Raw genomic sequence first — 23,129 nt, 5'->3', positions numbered from 1 at the left:
ATATATATATATATATATATATATATATATATATATATATATATATATATATATATATATATATATGAACAGGACGTTCCTCTATACCTCCTTTTGCCCTCTTCTGATCTTCAAGTACTCAATGAAGACTTGGGCCATCACAAAAATGTTAAGCAGCAGTTGATGGTCCTTTAAGTCCTTATAAAACACGTTTCCCTAAGAATAGATTGCCATACTGAACTATTAGAGAGCTGGACTATAATTTTCTCCTTTAATGGACAGATTCAAGTTTCCTGTGAGCATTACTTCTTCCCTCATTCTACATTTATTTTAACAAGTACTTAATAAATTCCAGACACTTGATAGATGCTTGGGATGCAAAAGTGCTTGAGTGTTTTCTCATATATACACTATGGCAGGATGAATAGTAGCATGATCAAGGTGACAGGTGAAAACTCTTTGCTCTGGTAAGGAATCTACCATTGTGTGGTAAGTTGTGAAAATGACTGCAGGTGCTTTCCTTCATTGCTTGCCCACAGTTACGAAGCTGGGTCCTGTCTGTGTCCTGGCTTTCCTGCCAAATAATCTTTCATTGACTCAAAGATCTCCTGCCCTATGTTGAATTCCCATGGAGCTTCTGTAGTTTAACCTTAATTTGTTTGAACAAAATGATTGTAAATGAATGATTACTGGCAAGAGTTTAAATCCATCTATTTCTAGGTTACTTCAGCTGGAGGTAGGAATAGAACTGTTATTCAGAGTTCCCTTTCCCAAGGAAAGAAAGTGATGAAATGGGAAATGGGTAATTGTTGCCATAAAGAAGTGACCCTAAGTAGTGTGGGATGTAACAAATATAAGAATGATGTATAGAAGTGATAGGTTGAGTCACAAGATGATTTGAAGGAGATATATTTATTTAACATAACAGAAATAATTGTTGTTCAATAATTGTAGAGTTGTGCAATAGTTGCAACAGAATTTACAAAGTACCTCACTGTAGAAAGTTTAGGGAACGTTTTCAAAGGATGGGAAATCAATCAACTCCAATTTTAGTACTGACAATATTCAAGCAATTTTTAATATTTGTAGCCATTTAAAGTATATTTGAAAAAATATTTAAAATAATATTTTGTAAACATTATATAAACAATATATTTTTTCCATCTCCCTAAAGTCTTTTCCCTGAAGATTATGTTTTTCAGATTATACTCCAGAGAAAATGATCTCAGGAGAGTTGTTAGAATATTTCTCACATTCTAGCATCTTATGTGTTGATAGCGTAATCCGGATTTAAGAGCTGAATATGTTAACAAGCTTTCAATTTCCAAATTATTAAAGGGCAGCGACATGTTTCCACTGCATGCTTTGATGTGCTGAATTGGAACAATTTGGGTCTAACCTAAAAGAGCTTTTTGGCCACCACTTTTAAAGCTTCTTTCACCTCCTTGTTTCTCAGGCTGTAGATCAGGGGGTTCAACATGGGAATGACAATGCCATAAAATACAGAGGCCACTTTCATATTCTCCTGGGCATTCTCAGAATGTGGCTGTAAGTACATGTAAGCAAGGGTGCCATAGAAAATGGTGACCGCTGTCAGGTGGGAGGCACAGGTGGAGAAGGTCTTCTTCCTCCCTGCTGTAGAAGACATCTTCAGGATGGTGGTCAGGATGTAAATGTAGGACAAGGTGACGACCAACACAGTGAATGTCAAGTTAAATCCCACAAACACAGTAAGTACCAGGATGTTGATGTCAATGTTGGAACATGATAGCATGAGAATTGGGGGAACATCACAGAAAAAGTGATTGATGCTGTTGGACCGACAGAAGGACAGTGAAAATGTAAAACCTGTTTGTACAGAGGCATTTATTGATCCCATGAGGTATGAACCAGCTACCATCTGGATGCAGACTGTCTGAGACATGATGATGGAATAGTGAAGAGGCTTACAGATGGCTACGTAACGGTCAACTGCCATTGCTGCCAGGAGGTAGCAGTCACTGGTTGCAAAGTTTGCATAGACCAATAATTGCATTAAGCATCCACTAAATGATATGGACTTGTTTTCTGTGATGAAGTTTTGCAGCATCTTGGGAGTGATAGCTGTCGTGTAGCAGATGTCAACAAAGGCCAGATGTTGTAGGAAAAAGTACATGGGTGTTTGGAGTCTGGCATCTGTCCTGATGAGTAGGATCATTCCAGTATTCCCCACCATGGATGTCACGTAGATCAAGAGAAACATAATGAAGAGGATGCTCTGAAACTCACGTTGGTCACCAAATCCCAGAAGGTAGAATTCAGTCACTTCAGTGTCATTTCCTTTTGTCATGGCTACCCAGTGTCTGGATAGAAGCAAGAGAAGGACCAAGAGAAGAAAGGAAATCTTTGTGACTTTTTCAAATGAAAGATCCTTACATTTCATGTTGCTTTTTTTAAAAATTTTGATATTCATGACAAAATCAGAATCTGATTTATTGTCCTCCTAATATTTTTTCTATATTTTTGATAAGAAGCCATTACAAGCCAGTGTATTCAAGCTGTAGATAAATTTTACAGTGGGGAAAACTTCAGAGAAGAAAACTGACTTTTAACCTGTGATTATGAAAAATGTATATTAAAGTACTTTTTCATTATTTTAAACGAGTATCTATATTTGCCCGAAGCAATAAGATTTTCCCCATTTTTTTTTTTTTTTTTTTAGCAGCCTACAATTTTTTTGTAGGCATTTAGCATTCTCTTCATTTAATCCTGGTTCAAGTTTTGGTCATTAGAACTCATTGGAATAAAGAATTTTCTGAGTTATGTTCGTGTTTGTTTTAGTCAGCTTTTTCACTGTTGTAGCTAAAATACCTGACAAGAATAATTGTAGAGGAGGAAAAATTTATTTGGAGTTCATGGTTTCAGAGGTCTCAGTTCATAGAAATCCAGCTCTATTCCTCTGTGTTTAAGGTGAGCCTGAACATCATGGCGGAAGAGTGTGGTGGAGAAAACCAGCTCAAATGATGATCAGGCAGCTGACAGAGCGTCTCCACTCACCAGATACAAAATATTCACCCACATGTCTTGTCCCCAATAACCCACTTCCTCCAGCCACACCCTACCAACCTTAAGTCACCACTCAGTTAATCCCATCAGGGGATTAATTCACTGATTGTGTTAAGGCTTTCATAACCCAATCACTTCTCCTCTATGCCTTCTTGCATTGTCTTACACATGAGCTTTTGGGGGACATCTCACATAGAAACCATAACAATGGTTCACATGATTGATGAGTTCACAGTGTGTCTGTACCTCTCTTATTTTTTTACAACTCTCTTTTAAATGATGAGCTTCACAAAAAATTTTCTGATTATCCCTCAGATAATCCTCTTTTCACATATAATTAAGAGAGAGAGAGAGAGATAAAGTTGCTTTTCCCCTGGCATTGTTTCTCTTGTGGCTTTGGCTTAGCTTAAGGATAGATCATGTGGTAAACGTTTGATTAATATGTTGTTATTGCTTACTTTATATCATGAATGTTTTTGTTTTTCTCTACCTGTGTACCCCTGTGCTTAGTTGGGTATAGAGCTGAGATGCATTCATGAATGTTTTTCATGTAGTGTAAGCACTCAAATTCTCTGGTTTGATGACTTAATTCTTAAACAACTTTCTGTATTTCCTAGCACTGCTTGTTAGTGAGTAGTGTGTCACAAACCATGGCTATGTACTGCAGAAACTGGCTTGCTGCCCAGGGGTACCTTTGTCTTCTGGAAATAGAGGTAGACCTGGCTTCCAGCCAAACTTGCTTATGTGAGGTTATGACTTCACAGTTCTGCTCAAAGTAACATGGTCAAAAGCAATGTATGCTACATCTAGGCCCGAAGCAGCCCTCTCACCCCCATACCTATGAAAATGGTTACAATATAACTTTCTACTCTGACTCATTTGTTTGTTGGATATTGGCAATTTAGAGAGACTTTATTATGAGACAGGGTTGTCAGAAAAAAAAAAACACAAGTTAAAGTAACACCAAGTTAAAGTAAATTTTGCTATAAATAAGTGTAATATTTCATATAAATGCACACCAACTTCAGTGTCTACACATTTTTTACATGAGAAACAATAAGAGCAAAAAATACTTATTATTTTCCAAAATTCACATTTAACTGGGCCTCCTGTATTTTTTTTCTTTTGGCAATTTTGCTAGCCTTCCTTATGTTGCTTACTGTGGTCCACTTCAGGCTGGGATGACTGTGTGCAACACAGAATCTCTGTCCTACTCTGTCGACAGAGCAGAATACCACACTTTATGCTAATAATAATGAAATTCATAGACATGAAAAAGAAGGTAATTCAAAGAAACAAAAAAAAATTGTATTTGACTCACAGTTTAAATTCTGGGAAGTCCAAGATGGCAGAGGCACATCACATGGGCTTGATACTGCCTCATCATATGGCAGAAAGTGGAAAGGCAAGTGAGTCAACATTGACAGCAAGAGAACAGAGAGGGGCAAACTTGCTTTCATAACAGATCTTAGCTCAAGATAACTAACCCTCTCCCACAAAAACAGAATGAATTCATTCACGAGGGCCATACCTCTTCTCATACTTTCATCTCCTGACACTGTCACAATGGTGATTAATTTCCAACACGTGAACCTGGGGGACACATTTCATTCATAGCAGTCCACTGCCATCTGCACCCTTCCTCCACTGGACTGTGTGTGACTGAGAATTTCTAGTGTTGTACAATACTGATATTTATGGAGTTATTTTTCAACAGTTAGTCTTATTTTAAATAACTATTATTTCTTTCCTAAAATGCAATAATAATATTTTGCAAGAAGTCATAAATGAAACAAGTTGTAACAGAAGCACAAGTATCACCCTGAGAAATAGATTGGTGAGTGATGACCCATTTATCAGATCCAAGAAACTGAAATACTGAGTCAGCAATAGGAAAATCTTAGCCTCAACTAGATTTATGCTTTAGAATCCCCCAAATGCTGATCCTAATCAGGTGCATTGTGGGAGGGTTGAAGTGAGTCCTAACAGAATGAGGTTTGGTTGAGGTCCTTCTAAGAAGCAAGTTATAGGTTAGAACTTTTGGTTCATCAGCAGCTTACCTAAGACACTAGAGCTTCCTTGGCTTATCAATGCAAGCCTACAAAAAGAGGCTCACCTATTACCTGAAAAACAAAAGAAGAATAAAATACCACTTGGAAGGAGCGAAAAAGAACAGGGAGATGGGCATCTTTGAAACGCACAGCCTCCCCGTCCCAAATATTTCTCTCTCTCTCATCCATCATGTATCTGAAACATATACTATATAGTTTATATTCTATATACTAAGTATATGTAATATATGTATATGAATATGTAATACATATGTTGTATATATAATTATTACTTTCATGATAGATAAATAGGAATGTATTGAAGTACATGTAAGGGATTAAAAATTTGGCTGTCATTTATATTTTGAATTATATTATGGGTGCACGTGTGATGGAATTATTTTCATAGAATTTTACCATTTTTATACATTATATAATAAAAGGAACTGCCGATGGAGGAACAACACACATCCTCAATTTATCAACAGCCTTGCTGTTCCTTCACTGGTACCACGGCTCTAAGCAGAGCTCCACCTTCAAGGACAGGATGGTGAAGAAGAATGTGCCTTTAGTGAAAGCTATGCAGCAGAGGAAGCCAGTTGTTGCTATCAGCTTCTCTGGTTCTCTTAAATATCTTGAGAATCCAACACTGTGGGATAACCCAACTGCTGGGACAAGACACTACTGTCTTTCAGCACAAACCTTTAGTGAGGGCTGAGAAACAAAACGTATGTACAAGTTCCTTCCTACAGTGAATTTGTTGGAAAAGAGATGAAATGGAGTCTTTTCAAGTAAAATCCATCCTGTGGGGAGAACCACCTTAGAGGAAGCCCAAGTAGATCAGGGAACCATTTGGTAAAAAAATTTGATAGAGTAATAATTTTTACTTTACTAATTTTTCTCTAATCATTTTGAATTTAAGTAAAAGGATATCAGATTATGGGGACAGTTTTCAAGAGTTAAGGAGAAGCCCTCTTTCCCCAACTCACAGAGAGAATCTGTGTACTGAGGGACAATGGACTCAACAGGAATTATCATTGGTTATGTGTGATGGAGGTGCTTTCTAATCAGCAAATGCTACAAAGGCTATGGCCCATTACCAGAATTCTTGTCCCGCCAATCAATGTAGGCTAAGGATGTAACCCCTCCCCGGCTGCACTTCCTTCCTCTGCAAAATGTGTGTTGCAGAACCTACTTAGAAGTTCATTATGGTCACTGCAACAATGTTTCCAAAAAAGCAAATTTAGAAATAGGTTTAAATAAATCACACTAGATACATATTATGGATTAATACATAGTCCAAAGTGAATGAAATAAACATACACCCTATGGAAGGTGTTCATGTCATATTGCCCGAAGAGAGAGCAGGCTGCAGAGTATGTTTAGAGAATGGGCCCTTCAACAATCAAACTATTTTTTTTCTCACTCCTACTCATGATTTCATTCTACCTATTCATTGATAAAGATCAGGAATGGGGCCCACTAAGCCCTTTAGAAAAAAGTTTCCCTGGGTGTGGTGTGAGTGAGAGAGAACTTTAATTTTTAACATAAAAAAATTTGTTCTTTGATTTTTATACTAGAAATTCATGACTCTTATTGTTATAAAATGATCCTTTGCCACACATGTTGCCTCTTAAGTTTGGAATTTTATTTTATTATAATTTAAATTTTTTACTGGTGCATAATTATATTGCAGTGGGTTTCATTGTATCACACTCACATATGCACAAAGCATAATCTGTTTGATTTCATTTTCCAGGACCACACCTTGTCTTCCCTTCCTCTTTCCCTCGGGTCCCTTTCCTCTTGTTTCTCTGTTTACTTTTTCTTGCTTTCCTGTGTTTCACTTGAATGCATTTTAGAATTCCACACTGATTTATTTCTAGAGGTTTGTGTATGTGTTTCTCAGCTTTTTAAGTGGCTGCTTGAGGTATTGTATTCTAAACATAATTATTTTTGCATGTTTCTTTTTGAAGTGGCATAGAAACTTTACTTCCTTTTAAAATCCTTTCCTGGTTCCCATTTTAACAGATTTGTCTTAAATGTTGGCTCTATGCACATTGAGAACCACATCGGAAAATAGATTAAGAGTTTCATGGAGTAGCTAGAAAAATATTATGCTATTATAAACTGTGAATAAGAAAATCACTTCAAATATAATATTTATAGCTCAAAAGTAGACACAAGGAAAATACATAGCATACAGAAATTAAGCAAAAGATTGAAGTGTTGGCTACATTAATTATCAGATAGCACAGACTTCACAGGAAAGAAAATCACCTGGGACAAAGAGGGCTGTTACATAATGATAAAAAGGTTAATCCTCCAAGAAAAAATAGCAATTCTAAATGTGTGGGGACCAAACTATAGAGCTACAATAAATATAAAGCCCAAACTGATAAAATGTAAGAGAGGAAAAGGCAATCCACAATTATCACTGGGGATTTAATAGTCTTCTCTTAGTCACATATGGATCAACTAGACAGAAGGTCAGCAAAGACCTAGAACTCACCATCAACCAATGGGATGTACATCACTTAGAGAAAGGCTGACAACCCCGTGGCATTGGGCAGAACAAAAACGAAGTTAACTTTCAATAGTCACATGTGATTCATTGTAAACATTATTAAAATGACAAAATTGTAGAGATGGAGAACAAGTTAGTGATTGGCAGTATCTAGTGGTTGCAGGTGGAAGAGGGTGGCAGGACTATAAGGGGCACGGTGAAAAGAATCTGTTTAGGATCTGAGATGTGGGGTGGAAGAGTCGATACCTTGATCATTATTCCTTGATCATTACACAAGTCTGCACAAGTGAGAAAATGACAAAGACACACACACACACACACACACACACAGCACCAATATAAAAATCCTGCTTTTGGTGTCATAGTGGAATCAAACAAGATGTAAAAGTGGGTGGAAGGTTCACAGGAACTCTTGGCAATGTTGCACAACTTCCTGTGAATCTATGAGTATTTCAGAATAAAAAGGAAGAGGAAAATACAGAGCCTGGCTTCAAGTGATGTGAGGTTCAAGTTACCAAAATTACAAAGACCTCACAGCAGGGTGCAGACATTGAGTGCTCACCCCATGGCCCAAGGACACATGAAAACATTATTTTAAGCACATTTAGTGTTGGTTGGTTGATTGACATTTGTTCATTCACATTCTTTCCTGGGCAACCCTTGGCAGATTCCAATCCCTGGATTCCTTTCCATCATATCACCTGATGAGCTGAGTCCTGGTCTTGGGGCATGACATGCTGGAACTGCTCCTCTGACCCTGGTGCCTTGCTGCTTCCTGCACACATGGCAGTGCTACACAGCTGCTGCTGACAGTGGGAATTACCCTGTTGTACTTGAGTCAGAGTTGCCTCCAGAATCTCTTTCTGCAGCTGCTGCAGGCTGACTGCCCATGGAGGGCTCTCTCTCTGGCTCCTCCCCACCAGGGATCTTATAGCTGCCACCTCAGGGAGCTATACTGACTCCCTTGGTATCTGAGGTTCCAGAGGCTGAGATGGGTTTGGAAAAACAGTGATTAGCAGTGGTAATTGGCTGAAGAAAACGTATGTTTTCCAGAGAGAACAACTTTTTTTGTGTGTGCATTATTCTATTTTTAGAGAGGACAATTATTTCTAATGTCATATGTTGTTTAACAACTTTGCTTTTTTTATTGTTATGAATCAGGTTGAGTGTCTTTGCATGTGCCGTCAGGACTAAATTTAGGTTTCCTCGAGAGGACATTGTGTTTTAGTGTTGCTGTAATGCCTGGAGACAACAGTTCTTTTTCTTCATGTCATTATTATTATTATCTTCATGTCATTATTATATATATTATTATTATTTCTTCTTCTTCTTCTTCTTCTTCTTCTTCTTCTTCTTCTTCTTCTTCTTCTTCTTCTTCTTCTTCTTCTTCTTCTCTTTCCCCTCCTCCTCCTCCTCCTCCTCCTCCTCCTCNCCTAAGCCTGGCATCCCCACCCCCTCCTCCTCCTCCTCCTCCTCCTCCTCCTTCATACTGGGGATAAACCCAGGAGTGCTTTACCACTGGGACACATCCCAGCCCCTTTTTGTATTTTATTTAGATACAGGGTCTCACTGAGTTGCTAAGTGTTTTCCTGCCTCGGCCTCCCACATCGCTGGGATTACAGGCATGTGCTATGGTGCTTGGCTCACATCATTTATTTATTTATTTATTTATTTTGGGGGGGACCATTTATTTAATTATACAAAAAATGAGTAAAATACGTAGCTCATTATGTAGGAAACATAATCTTACACCAATTATGCTTGAAGCTTTGTTGGTGGAGCAAATTGGAGGGTGATGGAGCTGTCAGGGATGGAGCATTAAGAGTTAAGTTATGAGAAGTTACTAGAGTATGAAGATTGGTGGGATGGGTTGAAGAAAAAAAAAAAGATTGGGTATGAGTTACTGGAGATAATCTGAGAGAGCTCAGATGGAACAGGTCCAGAAGTGGAGCAACAGCAGATTTAAGTTGGATGAGCAGTGCCTGGAGAGGAAGAAATTAGAAATCTTTTTTTTTTTTTTTTTTTTTTAGAAATCTTGAAAGAAAAAGAGTGTGACATCTCTGGTAGGAGCAGGAAGCCAGACACATCATTTATTCTTTAACAAGTGTTTTTTTAAAAGCTTTTGTTATAAATCAGGTTGAGCATCTTCATATGTCTAAGTACCTGTATTTAGGTCTAGATAAAGCTTGTCACTAATCAGTAAAGATTATAGCTTTTCAATGACAGAAATTTAAATCTAAACGATATTTTAAAAACATTTTTGTTAGTGCATTATAGTCATATATAATTGTGGGGTTCATTTTGACATAGTCCTAAATGCATGTAACGTAATTTGTTCCATTTCGATCCTTAGTACTACCTCCTTTCCTTTTCACTTCCCTATCCAGATCCCCTTCCTCTGTTCTATTGATGTTTCTTGTATTGATTAACATTTTTAAATTGATGTATTATAGCTATGCATAAAAGTTAAGATCATTGTGATATCTTCATATATGTATATAGCAGAGTTTGGTCAATTTCGTTTTTCAATTCCTCCCCTTTACCATTCTTCCTTCCTCTAAATACCCTACCTTACTCTACAGTTCTCCCTTCCATTTTCATGAGATCATCCTTTCTAAAAAAATTTCTTATTTCTCTCTTGCTTTTGTATATGTGAGAAAACATTTGACCCTGGGCTTTCTGAGTCTGACTTATTTTACTTAATATGATGTTATCTAGTTCCATCCATTTACAAGCAACATCTATAATTTTATTCTTCTTTAATGCTGAGTGAAACTTCACTGTGTATATATGCCACATTTTCTTTATTCTTTCAACTATTGATGGGCACCTAGGCTGGTTGCACACTTGAATATTGTGAATTTTGCTGCTATAAACGTTGGTATGAGTGTATCACTATCGCATGATGATTTTAGTGTGTTTGAATAAATACAAGGTATGCTATAGCTAGGTAATTTAGAGGGTGAGTTTCCAGTCTTTTGAGGAATCTCCATATTGATTTCCAAAGCGATTGAACTAATTACAGTTCCAGCAGCAATGCATGAGTGTACTCTGTTCCCTATAACTTCTTCAGCATTTATTGATGTAATCAAAATTTAAAGGCATATCACCCATGGTATAACAAATAGGTATTATAATATGAATATATTTTACAATATTATGTAGGCTATTGCTTATTGGTTGAAAAAATTCTCAAAATTACTTCTTTCCATTTTTTTCTATAAACTTACACACTTAAAAAAATCATCACTGGACAATAACAACATTTATTCCTAATTTACTTCATAATGCCAGAATATTTTAAGTATTAGTGAAATAAGAGACCTTGAATTTAGTTGGGCTATGAACTTGCAAGACTTAAGTCTTTAATAAATATGCAAGGAGAAAGCGATACACACACACACACACAGTGTAGCATTACTCAGTCTTAAAGAAGAATGGCATGATGGCATTTGCCAGTAAATGGATGGATCTGGAGACTATCATGCCAAGTGAAATAAGCCAGTGGCCAGAAGTCAAAGATTGAATGATTTCTCTGATATGAAAAAATCTAATCCAAAATAAGTGATGAGGTTGGAGGATAAAAAACAAGAAAAATAGAGAGAAAGAAAAAAAAGAGAGAGAGTTATATGTAAATAGAGAAAAGATCAGTAGAGTAGACAAGCTATTTGAGGAGGAGGAAGGAAGGACAGAAGAAGGAAAGAACAGTGGAGCTGATCTGACCAAACTTTCATATGTACATGCAAGGATATTGCACAGTTGGGCCCAGAATTAGATATATCCAAAGGACACTAATTAAAAAAAACAAAAAAGATCTGTAAATGGATTGAAGAGGGATCAGTGGAATGCAGAGGTAGAGAAGGGGAGTCAGGGTGGGGCAGGGAGGGAAGTGCTGGGGACTGAAGTGGATAAAGATGTGTTCCATGCATTTGTGATAATGTCAGGGTGGGTCCTGATGTTGTATATAATTAAAAAGAAACAAGAAAAAATAAATGTGTAAGGAGAAAGCTTGATTTAGTAAGCCCGATGTTTTTTGGTGAACTGCAATTGAATGAAGGGCAGTTATTTTCAAAACGTTACTGAATTCCACTTCAGTATCCTTTACTGCATGACTGTGTTTTAGTTAGGGATGTGCTCAATTGCCAACAGAAGAAAAAACAACTTTCTTTTGCCTAAATACCAGGATTTATTCCCCTTCATGACAACAGTTTGAGAGTCAGGACTAGCAATTCTAAGATTTGCTCAGTCTTTCTCAGACACTGGCTGCCTCCTTGTTGCCAACTCATCTGCTACAGTTCTAGAGCATATAATTTCATGAAGTAGGAAAGGGCAAGAAGGGCAAGGCAGTAGCCAGAGAGACCCTTGCTCTGAATCTCCCAGTAGTCTTGTAGCTAAATGTCACTGGCTAGAAATGTGTAACACAGAGAAACAAAAATCTCTTGAGTCTTGCACCACATCTTCTCAGAACTTGATTTTAGTGCATCTGTGGTAAAGTGCTTTCTCTGTCCTAAGAGGGGCCCATCTTCAATGGCATCTCTGCCTCTTGCCTCAGGATTATCTCTCAGACCATGAAAGACCACCCCTCAGAATTGGCACAGATGTGACGAGGTGTTAACTACCTTGGCAAACCTTCAGACAGTGGAGGAGAGGAGAGGAGAATAAATGTCACAACCTCCTCTCTTGGAAGGCATAATTCTGAGGGACATTCTTCCTAGTTCATTGGAGTCCCTGTGGAATTGAGTTCCAGTTTCCTAAAGTGTAAACCAGGTAAGTCACTCACTCAGTCTTCCCTGAATTTCCTCTTCACTTTTTCTTGTTCTTCTTTCTGCTGCCGGGAATGAACACCACCAAAAAGTTTAGCAACTGCAGAGTGTGAAGGAATGGTTCCCACAGAACTGATGTCACTTCAGATAACACACAAAAGCTCAGGGGTGTCAAGGACCACCCTTCTTACAAGATAGTTACTAATTTATGGATCTTTATTATCACTCTGAGACTTGATAATGCACTAGAATGTGCCACAACTCTGATGTTAGGCACCAAAGGCTCATGTCCCACCTTCTCCCTCCATTCATATGTTGAAATCCTGCCCCCAAAGGGCTGCTATTAGGGGGTAATGAGTTTGACAAGTGTGTAGGATTGGGTAGTTTTAAGGGAGGAACAGTGCTAATTAAGGGGACTTGCACCTTGTGAATGCTGAGGGAGCTTGATGCTCCTCTTGCTGTTTATTGTGACAGGACAGAATGAGAAGTTAGCCATCTCCACCCAGAGGAAAGCCCTCACCAGAGCCTGATCACATGGGTTTGCTCATCTCTTTCAGTCCCCACAACTGTGAGGAATAAGTTTTTAGATTTAGAAACTACCCAGTCTACAGTATTTTGTTGTGGAGCCAAAAATAAGAGAAATTTTCACCAAGAGTGAGGTACTCTGAACCAAATAACTAAAAATAGGAAAGCAGATTTAGACAGGGAAATGGGTATAATTTGGGCATATTTTAAGGTTGCCTGGTAGAAAAAGTCTTGATTTCTGTGAACAGAGTTTTAAGAGTGACTCCTACAAGGCCTCAGAAAGAAAAGAGAGAGAGAGAGAGAGAGAGGAAGTTTCCTTATTCTTGAATAGTTGTGGGAACATGGACTGTAAGTAGGTTCTGCTGAGATGTCAATCTCTGGGTCTGGAAGGTGGGACTTCTCTTCCAGAGAGCCTGGAGGGCAGTGTGTGGAGCCAAAGAGGATGGTTCTTGAACCTTGGGATCTCATAGAGGTCACCTTCCTAGGTTTTGGACTTGCTTGGGCCCCATTACCCCTCTTTATTTCCTATTTCTCCTTCCTGGAGTGAAAATGTCTATCCTATTCCTGTTTTCATCTTTTCATTTTGGAAGTACATATCTTGATGGATTTGAGGCTCACAGCTGGAGAAGAATTTTCCCTCAGAATAAATTATTCCACAAATCTCATTCATGTTTTATCTTTATGACATTTAGAATATGCCACAACTGGAATCTGACTTTACGGTTGATGGTAGATACAAGAACTTTTGGGATTGTCATAATGGAAGGAATGCATTGTACATGTAAGAGGGATAAGATTTTTAGGGTCCCAATGCAGAATATTATGGACTGAGTGTTGTTTCTCAAAATTCTAATGTCACAATCCTGTACCACTATGTATATATGCCACGTTTTTTTAAAAATCCATTCATCTGTTGAAGGATACCTAGGTTGGTTCCATTGTTTAGCTACTGTGAATTTATGGCATTTGCTGCTAAATAGATAGAGCTGGAGAAATACATAGAGCTAAGCAAAATAAGGCAATGTCAAAAAAACCAAAAGCTGAATGTTTTTCCTGATATGCAATTGATAATTCACAATAAGGTGGGGACTAGGGAAGAACTGAGTTACTTTGGATTAGGTAGAGGGGAGTGAAGGGAGAGGAGGGGTATGGGGGTATGAAGGATAGTGAATGAATCTGACATTATTACCCTATGTACATATATGACTACATGACTGGTGTGATTCTACATCATGTACAAGAAGAAAAGTAAGAAATTATACTCCATTTATGTATGATGTGTCAAAGTTCATTCTATTGTCATGTATAACTAGTTAGAACAAATTAAAAAAACATAAAAAATCCTTTATCATAACATGATAGTATAAGAAATGCCACTTTGGGGAGACAATTAAGTAAGAATGTGGATCCTTCATGAATGCGTTTGGAGAACTCTCTAGCCCTTTTTTTTGGCCAAGTGAGGACATATTGAGATGTTGACTGTATCCAACCAGGAAGAGTTCCTTCACTGGATCCTGATGGTATATTGATTTTGGACCTCTAGCTTCCAGAAATATAAGAAATAAATTACTGCTGTTTACAAATTATACTGTCAATAGTAATTTGATAGTATGTTTGATATAGATCCCAAACAGAGGAAGACATCAGAAAAGTGCTATACATACATACTCAGTTTTATTACAGTAGGAGAATTAAAGTTAGTACCAATAAAAGTAAAAAAGACATAGGATTAAATCTGTGCGTGACCCTTATATGAAATGTCTGTCATCCTCAGGGATACACTGCTGTCTTGACTTCAGTTAAGGCAATGTTCATGGAATATTACTGACCCAGGGAACTCACTGAGTCTTTGGTGTACCATTTTTATTGGACTTTAAGGACATATTGGCTATATGGGTGATCCTTAGATCCAAGCTGTGCACAAATGAAGCACAATTTTTTCATTTCTCTGGTTGTACATGGTGTAGAGTCACACCATTCGTGCAATCACACATCTACCTCGGGTAATGATGTCTCATTCCACCATGTTTCCTTTCCCCATGCCACATCACCTCACTTTACTCCCCTCTGCCCAGGGAAATTTCCTCCATTTTGCACCTATAATGGATCAATATTCACATATTAAAGAAAAAATTTGAACTTTGGGCTTTGGGGATTGGCTTATTTCTCTTATCATGATAATCTCCAACTCCAACCATTTACCTACAAATGCCATGATGCTATTCTCTTTTAATGTTGAGTAATATTCCATTGTGTATATATACCATAGTTTCTTTATCCATTCCTCTATCAAAGGGCACCTAGTTTGGTTCCATAGTTTAGTTATTGTGAATTGAGCTGCTATAAGCGTTGATGTGGCTGTATTACTGTAGTATGCTGATTTTAAGTCCTTTGAGTGTAGACTGAGGAATGGGATAACTGGGTCAAATGGTGTTTCCATTCCAGGTTTTCTGAGGAATCTCCATACTGCTTTCCAGAGTGGTTGCACCAATTCACAGTCCAACCAGCAATGTATGAATGTACCTTTTCCCCCATATCCTCACCAACACTGATTGTTGTATGTATTCTTGATAACTGCCATTCTGATTGGAGTGAGATTAAATCTTAGAGTAGTTTTGATTTACATTACTTTAATTACTAAGATGTAGAACATTTTTTTTCATATGTTTGTTGATTAATTGTATATCTCCTGAGAAGTGTCTGACAGGGATGCCCTCTTGCAGCACTTTTATTCAACATAGTCTTGGAAAGTTTAGCCAGAGAAATCAGACATATGAAAGAAATTCAAAGGATATAAATAGGAAAAGAAGAATTCAAACTATCATTATTTAATGATAATTTAGAAGATCCAAAAATTCCACCAGAAAATATCTATAATAAATTAATTCAGCAAAGTAACAGGACATAAAAGCAATACATATAAATCAAATGCATTTCTATACATCAGTGATGAATCCTTTGAAAGAGAAATTAGGAAAACTATCCCATTCATAACAGCCTCAAAAAAAATACTTGGGAATCAATCTAACCAAAAGAAGTGAAAGAACTCTACAATTGAAAACTATAGAACACTAAAGAAAGAAATTGAAGAAGTTCTTAGAAGATAGAAAGATCTCCCATGTTCTTGGATAGGAAGAATTAATATTTTCAAAATGGCCATACTACTATAAGCATTATACAGATTTAATCCAACTCAAATTAAAATTATGTTGTCATTAAATAATCAATAATTAAAATAATCAATAATTAAAATCCCAATGACATTCCTCATAGAACTAGAAAAAGCAATCATAAAATTAATTTTGCAAAATAAGAGACCCAGAATAACCAAAGCAATCCTTAGCAAGAACAGTGAAGAAGGAGGCATCACAATACCAGATCTTAAAATTTACGAAGAGCTATAGTTTAAAAACTACATGGTATTGGCACCAAAATAGACATGTAGAACAATGGTACAGCATAGAAGACACAGACAAACCCACATAAATTGTTATCTCATATTAGACAAAGGAGGAAAAACATTCACTGGAGAAAAGGTAGCCTCTTCAACAAATGGTGCTGGGAAAACTGAAAATCCATATGCAGCAAAATGAAGTTAAGCGCCTATCTCTCACCATACACAAAACTGAACTCAAAAGTGAATCAAGAACCTAGGAATTAGCCCAGAGACCCTGCGCCTAACAGAAAAAAAGTAGGCCCAAATCTTCACCATGTCAGATTAGGTACTTATTTTCTTAACAAGACCCCTAAAGTGCAAGAAATAAAATCAAGAATCGATAAATGTGATGGATTTAAACCAAAAGATTTCTGATTAGCAGAGAAAACAATCAATAATGTGAAGAGAGAACCTACAGAGTGGGAGAAAATCTTTACCACACCCACATCAGATAGAGCACTTTTCTCCAGGATATACTTAATTAGAATAAAAAAGAAGTGGAAAAAAAGAACTCAAAAAGCTTAACACCAAAAATAAAACAAAACAAACAAAAACAATCAAATAACCCAATTAATAAGTGGGCTTTTAAAACAAAACAAAACAAACAAAAACAATCAAATAACCCAATTAATAAGGTAGCTTTTTCTTATCATGATCAATATAAAAATATTTTTAAAATCTGTTTATTGGAGCTTAGGATTTATATGCAATAGTGGGATTCATTATGACATATTTATACATACACAGGACATTTCCCAGTACCTCACCTTGCACTCCCTTGACTTCTAATTCTAATTGACTTGGGTCTTCACAGTATTGTTCAGAAGCAGTTGCTGGTTCTAGTAAGTCCTTATAAAACACATGCTTCCATAAGAATAGATTGCCATACTGAACTATTAGAGAGATGGACTACATATTTTTTCATTTAATGGACAGATTCAAGTTTTCTGTGAACATTCCTTCTTCCCTCTTTTTACAACTGTTTTATTAAGTACTTAGTAATTTCCAGACACCTAATGCAAGAGTGCATTTCTAGTCTTAACAGAGATTCAGCTTGAGTGTTTTCTCATATATACACTATGGCAGGATAAATAATAGCTTTATCAAGGTGTCAGGTGAAAACTCTTTACTCTGGGAAGGAAGCTACCACTGTGTGGTAAGTTGTGAAAATGACTGCAGGTGCTTTCCTTCATTACTTGCCCACCTTGACGAAGCCGGGTCCTGTCTGTGTACTAAAGCTTTCCTGCCAAGTAATCTTTCATTGACTCAAAGATCTCTTGCCCCATGTTGAATTCCCATGGAGCTTCTGTAGTTTAACCTTATTTGTTTGAACAAAATGATTGTAAGTGAATGATTACTGGCAAGAGTTCAGATACATCTCTTTCTAGGTTATCTCAGCTGGAGATAGGAATAGAACTGTTATCCAGAGTTCCCTTTCCCAAGGGAAGAAAGTGATGGCATAGGAATAAAGAGGGTAACTGTTGACAGAAAGAACTGTTCCTAAGAAGTGTGGGATGTAACAAATATAAGAATGTTGTATAGAAGTGATAGCTTGAGTCACAAGATGATTTGTAAGGAAATACATTTATTTCACATTCAAAGACGTACAATAAATGAAGAGTTGTACCATAATTGCAACAGAATTTACAAAGTACCTCACTGTAGAAAATTTAGGGAACTTTTTCAAAGGACGAGAAATCAATAAACTCCAATTTTAGTTGTGACAATATGCAAACAATTTTGAGAGAGAGAGAGAGAGAGAGAGAGAGAGAGAGAATTTTTCAATATTTATTTTTCAGTTTTCGGTGGACACAACATCTTTATTTTTATTTTTATGTGGTGCTGAGGATTGAACCCAGCGCCCCGCACATGCCAGGCGAGTGCATTACCGCTTGAGCCACATCCCCAGCCCTCAAACAATTTTTAATATTTCTATCCATTTAAAGTATATTTGAAAGTTTTATGTAAACTCCTTAATAGTTTTCACCATCTACATAAAGCATTCTCCCTGAGGATTGTTTTTCAGATTATACTCCAGAAAAAATGAATCTCAGGAGAGTTGTTAGAATATTTCTCATATTCTAACATCTTATGTGTTGATAGAGTAACCTGGATTTAAGAGCTGAATATGTTAACACGCTTTCAATTTCCAAATTATTAAAGGGCAGTGACATGTTTCCACTGCATGCTTTGATGTGCTGAATTGGAACAATTTGGGTCTAACCTAAAAGAGCTTTTTGGCCACCACTTTTAAAGCTTCTTTCACCTCCTTGTTTCTCAGACTGTAGATCAGGGGGTTCAACATGGGAATGACAATGCCATAAAATACAGAGGCCACTTTCATATTCTCCTGGGCATTCTCAGAATGTGGCTGTAAGTACATGTAAGCAAGGGTGCCATAGAAAATGGTGACCGCTGTCAGGTGGGAGGCACAGGTGGAGAAGGTCTTCTTCCTCCCTGCAGTAGAAGACATCTTCAGGATGGTGGTCAGGATGTAAATGTAGGAGAAGATGACAACCAACACAGTGAATGTCAAGTTAAATCCCACAAAGATCAAAATTAGCATGAAGTTCATGTCATTGTTGGAGCATGAAAGGGTGATAATTGGAGGAATATCACAGAAAAAATGATTGATGTTGAATTTACAGAAGGACAGTGAAAAAGTAAAGCCTGTGTGTACCGAGGCATTTATTGAACCCATGAGGTATGAACCAGCTACCATCTGGATGCAGACTGTCCGTGACATGATGATGGAATAATGAAGAGGCTTAGAGATGGCTACATAACGGTCAACCGCCATCGCTGCCAGGAGGTAGCAGTCGCTGGTTGCAAAGGTTGCATAGACCAGTAATTGCATTAAGCATCCACCAAATGATATGGACTTGTTTTCTGTGATGAAGTTTTGCAGCATCTTGGGAGTGATAGCTGTCGTGTAACAGATGTCAACAAAGGCCAGATGTTGTAGGAAAAAGTACATGGGTGTTTGGAGTCTGGCATCTGTCCTGATGAGTAGGATCATTCCGGTATTCCCCACCATGGATGTCACGTAGATCATGAGAAACAGAATGAAGAAGATGCTCTGAAACTCATGTTGGGCACTAAATCCCAGAAGGTAGAATTCGGTCACCTCAGTGCTGTTTCCTTGTGTCATGGCCACCCAGCTTCTGGAGAGAACCAAGAGGAGGACCAAGAGAAGAAAGGAAACTATTGTGCTTCTCTGAGTGAAATATTTCTACATTTCATGACACTGTTTTCAATATCCCTGTTTCTAACAGAAGCAGACAAAGGGATTTATTGCTTTCCAAATAATTTCTTCTGTATTCTTGATAATGGCTACCATATAAAAAGAGCATTTGGGCCATAATTTCATGTCAAAATAGAAGACTGCCTCATGGAAGAGCAACAACTTTTAAAGTGTTATTCTAAGAAGTATCAAGTAACATACTTGAATATTGAATTTTAGCTATCTATATTTGCTTAGGGAAATATTTGACTCTGATTTCGTACCTTCTCTGCAGGCTACATCTTTCTTATGTTAGCATTTTATCCTTTTAATGCTCATTCAATCTCTTGAAATTGGGAACATTAGAGGAAGAAAAATTTCCAGGGATATATTCTGGCCCACATGCATTTGATGGCTTCACAGCGTGTCTGTACTATTTCCTTTTTAATAACTCCCATCAGAGGTCTTTACTTTACCTACCAGATAATCCTCTTATTGCACTTATATGAGAGATAACTTACATTTCCCATGGTATTGTTATCTTTTAAGTTATTGCCTAGCTGAAGGAAAATTTTTGTGGTACCAATTCAATACATGATGATGGCTTATTCTAAATCAGAAGTCTCTTGGCTTTCCTCTGAGTTCCTGTTTCTCATCCTGGTTAGGCATACAACTGATGCATTCCTACATGATTTTCCATACAGTGTTAGACTTCAAATTCACTGAGTTAATGTCTTTAGATTCCCTTCCTTATGGCCAAGCACTGCTCAATGTAAAGCAATAAATCATGGACTGCTGGTTGGCAGAAATGTGCTGCCCATCAATACACCTGCCTTTTCTTCTTAAACCACAAATAAACCACACTCCCAAACAAGCTTGCTTATGCAGAGTCATCTTATCATGTAATACCCTAAGGAGGATGGGCAAAGGCAATGCATGCTACACCTCGGCCTCAATCAGGCCTCTCACTACCATTTTTATGCACACTGGAACCATATGAATATCTACTCCTTTTATACCTCATCTTTTAGTGGGATATTCACACTCAGGGAAGACTGCCTCATGGAAGAGCAACAAATCAAGGGATAAGATGTTAAGATACTATACAGAGAAATAGGTAAAGATATGAATTTCAGATGAAATATTTTTTAGTAGAGCTGTGACTTAAATATTGCATAGGAAATAGTAAAAATAGAACATTACTCAATGTTTATCTGAAATTCAAAATTAACTGGGAATCCTACATTTTTATTTGCTAAGCCTGGTGGCTTACGGCAGTCTATTTTGGGCTGGATTCCTGAATGATGGTGTGGAACAGGGTCTCTGTTTTGGTCCATTTGATGTTTGTGTAGCAGAATACCAGCTTGGTAATTTATCTAGAAAAAGAAAATTTGTTTGGCTCACAGTGCTGGAGGCTGGGAAGTCCAAGACTGAGGTACCACATCATTGAGGGGCCTTCTTGCTGCTCAGTCTATGGCCGAAGGTAGAGGGCAAGAGAGAATGAAAGCAAGAGATACAGAGAGGTGAAACCTGCTTTAATGAGAATTCTTCTCTCTAGATAACCGACTCTCTCCCCCAAGAACAACATTAATTCAGTTAACGAGAAGAGCCCTCATGACCTAGTCCTCTCTTATTAATCCTTACCTCCCAACACTGTTGCTTTAGTGAAAAAGTTTCCAACAGATGAGCTTTGGGGAATGCTTTGATTCAATAGTACCCCACTGCCTTCTCTGGGTTTGGTGTGATTGAGAATTTCTATTGTTATATGTGACTGAGATTTAGTGATTTCTTTCTTTATTACAGTTTGCCCTGTAATAAAATAATATTCATACAATGCAATAAAAAAGGGCAGCAGAATACAACAGTCACTAATATGGCATTATGTAAAAATGTGGATGTGTAACCGATGTGATTCTGCAATCTGTATTTGGGGTAAAATGGGAGTTTATGACCCACTTGAATCTAATGTATGAAATATGATATGTCAAGAGCTTTGTAATGTTTTGAACAACCAATAAAAAAAAGCTTTTCTCATTATTTAAAGTAACACATAAATGAAGATAGAACAATGATACTAGGTTCTAACTAGAAAGTGGATTGGTGACTGATTACTGACTTACCAGACATAAGAAGACCAAATATTGATCAGCAAAGAAAGAGCTTAGAATCAACCAAATTTATTCTACAAACTCCTCAAAGAGAAACTCTGTGACAGGATGGAAGGGCATATGAAAAGAATGAGGATTGGTTGAGAGCCTTCTAAGTAGCAACTTACAGTTATAGCTTTTGATTATAACTTCTAGGTCATCAGCTTACCAAGGACATCTGAGCTTTCCTGGCTTAACAATGTGAACATACAGAAAAGTCTCAAATGATACCTAAAAGACAAAGAAAGAGGCAAGTCCCCTAGGAGATAGCAGGAACCACTCAAGAAAAGGGCCATCGTTGAAACTCGCAAGCAACCCCTACAACTATGTGTGTGTGATTTTTACTATCAGGGAGTATCAATGGGAATGTAATTATTGAAGGATACATAAGGTCATTAAAATTAGCTATTATTTTTATTTTAAAGTATCTCATGGCTAAACACATGGTTGAATAATTGTTCATATAATTTCATATATTTTTCCTATATGGGACAGTATTAAATAATAAAATAAATTACCCAGGAAGGAACAAAACATATTCCAAGACATTGGTTGTGTGCTCCTTTACTCATTTCAGTGACTTTAAGGAGAGCTGCACCTTCACAGAGCAGATGGGCAGGAAGAGGAGTGATCACTGAATTGTGGGCATGTAGCAAACTAAGCCAATCACTGGTGTTGGCACTCCTGGATCCTTAAATCCCCTGAGAAATAAGCAGCATGTTGATTGTTTCAGTAATGAAACAAAGCAGTAGTGACTTCAACTCAACTTTTAGTGAGAAATGAGAAGAAATAAGTTAGTACAAATTCTTTCTTCATTTGAATTTCTTAGAAAATAGACCAATGGAGCCCTTTTAAGAAGGCCACATTGAAAACAGGTGGAGAAAACACTTATGAGAGGAGGGTGGTCTAGGTCAGGGACTGTTTAATACACTCTTGATGGGGTAATGACATTTACCTTCTCAATTTCACTTTGATCATTCTGAATCCAAGTAAAACAATATTCCATATGGGGACGCTTTTAAAGGATAAGGACCAACCCCAGACCATTGTACAGACAGGATCTGTCTATACATAGAAGGTGAATTATTTTGTGTGATGAAGATATTTCCTGATCAAATGTATGCTATAGAGAAAATGCCCATGACCAGAATACTTCAAATACCTATAACATACACTTAGTTCTAGTGCTTCTGAGCTTCATTTGGATTTATGTTTGGGCAATGAAAAGGAGACAGGTAGCCCTGGGTTTGGATTCTTTTCTGCCAGTTTACAGAGGCTAAGGAGGTAGCCACCCTCTGCCTCACTTCCTTCCCTAACATTGGGGGTCACAGAATTCACATGCAAGTTCCCTATGGGCACTCCAACAATGTTTCTAAAAATGAAAGTTTGGAAATAAAGCTGCACCTTCACAGAGCAGATGGGCAGGAAGAATG

The 23,129-nt window shown here is 37.4% G+C and overlaps 2 protein-coding genes across 2 annotated transcripts; both read right to left on the bottom strand.

The window, feature by feature from the left end:
* Positions 1–1,292: 1,292 nt before the first annotated feature.
* On the bottom strand, positions 1,293–2,308 carry LOC107135374 (olfactory receptor 5AK2-like). The gene has a single exon (XM_015477254.2). It carries the CDS (start codon positions 2,306–2,308, stop codon positions 1,379–1,381), a length of 930 nt encoding a protein of 309 aa, XP_015332740.1. The 3' UTR covers positions 1,293–1,378.
* Positions 2,309–18,464: 16,156 nt separating this feature from the next.
* On the bottom strand, positions 18,465–19,477 carry LOC107135373 (olfactory receptor 5AK2-like). The gene has a single exon (XM_015477253.2). The coding sequence runs from the start codon at positions 19,475–19,477 to the stop codon at positions 18,551–18,553; it is 927 nt and encodes a 308-aa protein (XP_015332739.1). The 3' UTR covers positions 18,465–18,550.
* Between the last annotated feature and the right edge of the window lie 3,652 nt (positions 19,478–23,129).

The sequence above is a fragment of the Marmota marmota genome, unplaced genomic scaffold (genome assembly GCF_001458135.2).
Source record: "Marmota marmota marmota unplaced genomic scaffold, marMar, whole genome shotgun sequence".
In the NCBI taxonomy this organism is placed as follows: domain Eukaryota; kingdom Metazoa; phylum Chordata; class Mammalia; order Rodentia; family Sciuridae; genus Marmota; species Marmota marmota.
The sequence above is the reverse complement of the archived record's forward strand: the minus strand, read 5'-3'. Positions and strand labels throughout refer to the sequence as shown.